This window comes from Vigna angularis, chromosome 1 (assembly GCF_016808095.1).
Source record: "Vigna angularis cultivar LongXiaoDou No.4 chromosome 1, ASM1680809v1, whole genome shotgun sequence".
NCBI lineage: Eukaryota > Viridiplantae > Streptophyta > Magnoliopsida > Fabales > Fabaceae > Vigna > Vigna angularis.
The window spans coordinates 3,597,624-3,600,870 of record NC_068970.1 but is presented as its reverse complement, the minus strand read 5'-3'; the positions used below and the strand labels follow the sequence as shown (position 1 = coordinate 3,600,870).

The following is a 3,247-nucleotide window of genomic DNA, read 5'->3' as shown; positions in this document are numbered from 1 at the left end:
ATCAATCAGTTGAATTTTCTAACCTGACCATAGTCATTGACACCCTCATCACCCTCCTACAGTCATTTTTAAATCATGGAAGGATCATCATTCACCTCCCAAGGAAACCAATCACATGTCTGCTCTTAAATCATGGGACCCAATTTAAATGAATTATTTGCTATAACAACTGCTCTTCTTAAAAAAAAGTTACAAGTAACACATAATATTTCAATATTAATATTGCGAAATCTATTTGAAAATTTTCAATTAGAGCAAAGATTAATCAGATTGTATAAATTAAATAATATATAAGGTGACCATGTAAAAAAGTGTGAAGTATTATTACGAGAAGTATTAAAATGCACGTATCTCACGACAGAGATTCCTAGAATCCATACCCTAATGGATAGTATATTTTTTATATGGCAACAAGAGATACATTGGTTGGGCATACAGGCTACACTTTTTTTTAAAAATTATAAATGAAGTACACAAAAGAAACAAAATGAGAGAACGGATAGGAAGAGGAAGAAGGGACACAGAACGTTTTGAATATTTGCTATCACATGAGCAACGCTCAAAACACAGCGCGGTGGAATGAATTGCTTAGGCCTTTTCCCACTTGAGAGGCTTAACCACTTCCCATGTGAAATCAGGGTCCTCTCTGCCAAAGTGTCCATATGCAGCAGTTTTCAAGAACCGGCTATTCCCACCCCTCTTCAGATCAAGGTTGATGGAAATCATACCAGGCCTGAAGTCAAAGTTCTCCTTCACAATCTCCAGGATCTCCTTGTCAGGGATCTTCCCAGTTCCGTAGGTATCAACGAAAACAGACAAAGGCTCAGGCACACCAATTGCATAAGACACTTGCACGATGCATCTTCTCGCAAGTCCACTCGCCACAATGCTCTTAGCAGCCTGCCTCACAATGTAAGCACCACTCCTATCAACCTTCGTGGGGTCCTTCCCAGAGAAGGCACCACCGCCATGAGCACCCCATCCTCCGTAGGTATCAATGATGATCTTCCTCCCGGTCAGACCGGCGTCACCGTGAGGACCACCAATCACAAAACGGCCAGAGGGGTTCAAGTGGAAAATGGTCTTCTCATCAAGGTACTTCTCGGGAATCACGGGCTTGATCACGTGCTCTTTCAGATCAGCAGCAATTTCATCGTTCGTGACAGTCTCGTCATGTTGTGTGGAGATGAGTACGGTGTGGACACGAACTGGAACCATGGCACCCTTGTCATTGTAATACTCAACAGTCACTTGGGTCTTGCCATCAGGTCTGAGCCAAGGGCAGGTACCGTTCTTCCGAACCTCAGTGAGACGAGCCCCGAGTTTGGTTGCAAGGACGTGGCTCAGGGGCATCAATTCAGGGGTCTCGTCGGTGGCATAGCCGAACATGTGACCCTGGTCACCAGCACCGATTTCTTCAGGTCTTTTGGTGAGGTGGCCATGCACGCCCTGGGCAATATCAGGACTCTGCTGCTCAATGTTCACAAGGACCTTGCAGTTGTCGGCATCAAGTCCCACATCGTCTGAGATGAAGCCGATGTTCCTGCAGGTGTCACGCACGATCTTCTCGTAGTCAATGTTGGCCTTGGTGGTGATTTCTCCGAAGACCATGACCAAGTTGGTTTTGGTGCATGTCTCACAAGCAACCTTGCTCTCCGGATCTTGCTCAAGGCAGGCGTCAAGAACAGCATCGGAGATTTGGTCGCAGAGCTTGTCTGGGTGTCCCTCGTTCACGGACTCGGAGGTAAACAGAAATGTCTCTGCCATCTCTAAACTTTTGAAACTGCAAACACATACACATACGAAAAATGAAATTAGTACCTAAGGGGATATAAATTCACAAAAGGGAGTTATACACATGCCTCAAATTCAGACAGAAAAATTGAAAACAAGAGTGCCATTTTCTAACTAAACACAGGCCGTTGGGTTTAAGGGAAGGGACCAATTCCCTCCTCAGAGTCAGAACCCCTATCAGGAAAGATGCCCATATATGGTGACCCACTCAGACTAAATTGATTCCTCCTAAGGAATATATGAGAAACAAGGAAAAAGAACTACAAACAAGCAATTACAATTACAAAATTCGCCAAACCCCCCATCACAAAGCCATATCTCAGCACAAGGTCAATGTTTGATTGTAAGCTCAAAATCCCCAAAAAAGATGTTTTTTTTTTTCATAGCTTAAATGTAAAAAAAAAAAGGCCATTTGTATAGATTTAGATTAAAGGTTTAATTGCTTCCTTTGTCCCCAGTTTGGTTGAATTGTGTCAAATTCATCCTCATTTTTAAAAAAGTTTCATTGTCGTCCTCACGTGGTATAAAAGTTTCATTGTCGTCCTCACGTGGTGTAAAAGTGTCAATTGAATCCAAACATAGAAAAAATTTGTGTCAAAGTAGTCATTTTTCCTATATCTCTGTGTCTTCCTTTCATACAATCAAGTACAGATATTCATTTTACCTTATCCAATTTAAGGCTTTTCATAGCTCCAGAGAAGTGACATATGAAAGGAAGACACAGATATATAGGAAAAATGACTACTTTGACACAAATTTTTTTTATGTTTGGATTCAATTGACACTTTTATACCACGCGAGGACGACAATGAAACTTTTTAAAAAATGAGGATGAATTTGACACAATTCAACCAAACTGGGGACAAAGGAAGGAAGCAATTAAACCTAGATTAAATTTGAAAGGCTAACGCATTCCCACAGCAAATAAAGAAACAAAGTATAGTTCACATTCATCTAAACCAGTTTGGGGAAGCATAATCCTAGATCAACCCAGTTAAGGAAAAAACAAAACAAAACAACCCAGATGTGCAAGATCCGAAATTGAAGCAGAGTATCCAGTATATGATAGGAATGTTGAAGAAAAACAAGGTTGCAACGTAGGGAAAGAAGGGTGAGTACCTTGAAAGGTAGAACAACAGAACAACAGAGAAAAGGAGGTCCGTACGAGGGTTAAGGTGGCCTTGATCTGATGTCAAGTGCTGCGAGTTCTAGCCGCGAGCATTGAGTTGGTATTTATAGAAGAAAAAGGGGTGGCTGGGGCGATTTAATGACGGAAATGCCCTTAAGTAACAAGATTAGATTGCGGGTTAGGTTCATCCTTTGCTGGCATTTCAATCCACCGCCCTGATTGCGGAGTCAAATGAATCTCAACCGTTGACTGGACGGAGATGAGTCTCACGGAGACAAGGATTTTCAAATCTTTTTATTGTAGTGTCTTCATCTTTCCATGATC

General features: G+C 41.8%; 1 protein-coding gene across 1 annotated transcript; it reads right to left on the bottom strand.

Annotated features, from left to right (window-relative positions):
- Positions 1–364: 364 nt before the first annotated feature.
- Positions 365–3,247, bottom strand: LOC108331662 (S-adenosylmethionine synthase). The gene is made up of 2 exons (XM_017566515.2): positions 2,914–3,247; positions 365–1,783 (listed from the first exon to the last, which is right to left on the bottom strand). The coding sequence occupies exon 2, from the start codon at positions 1,765–1,767 to the stop codon at positions 589–591; it is 1,179 nt and encodes a 392-aa protein (XP_017422004.2). The 5' UTR covers positions 1,768–1,783; positions 2,914–3,247; the 3' UTR covers positions 365–588.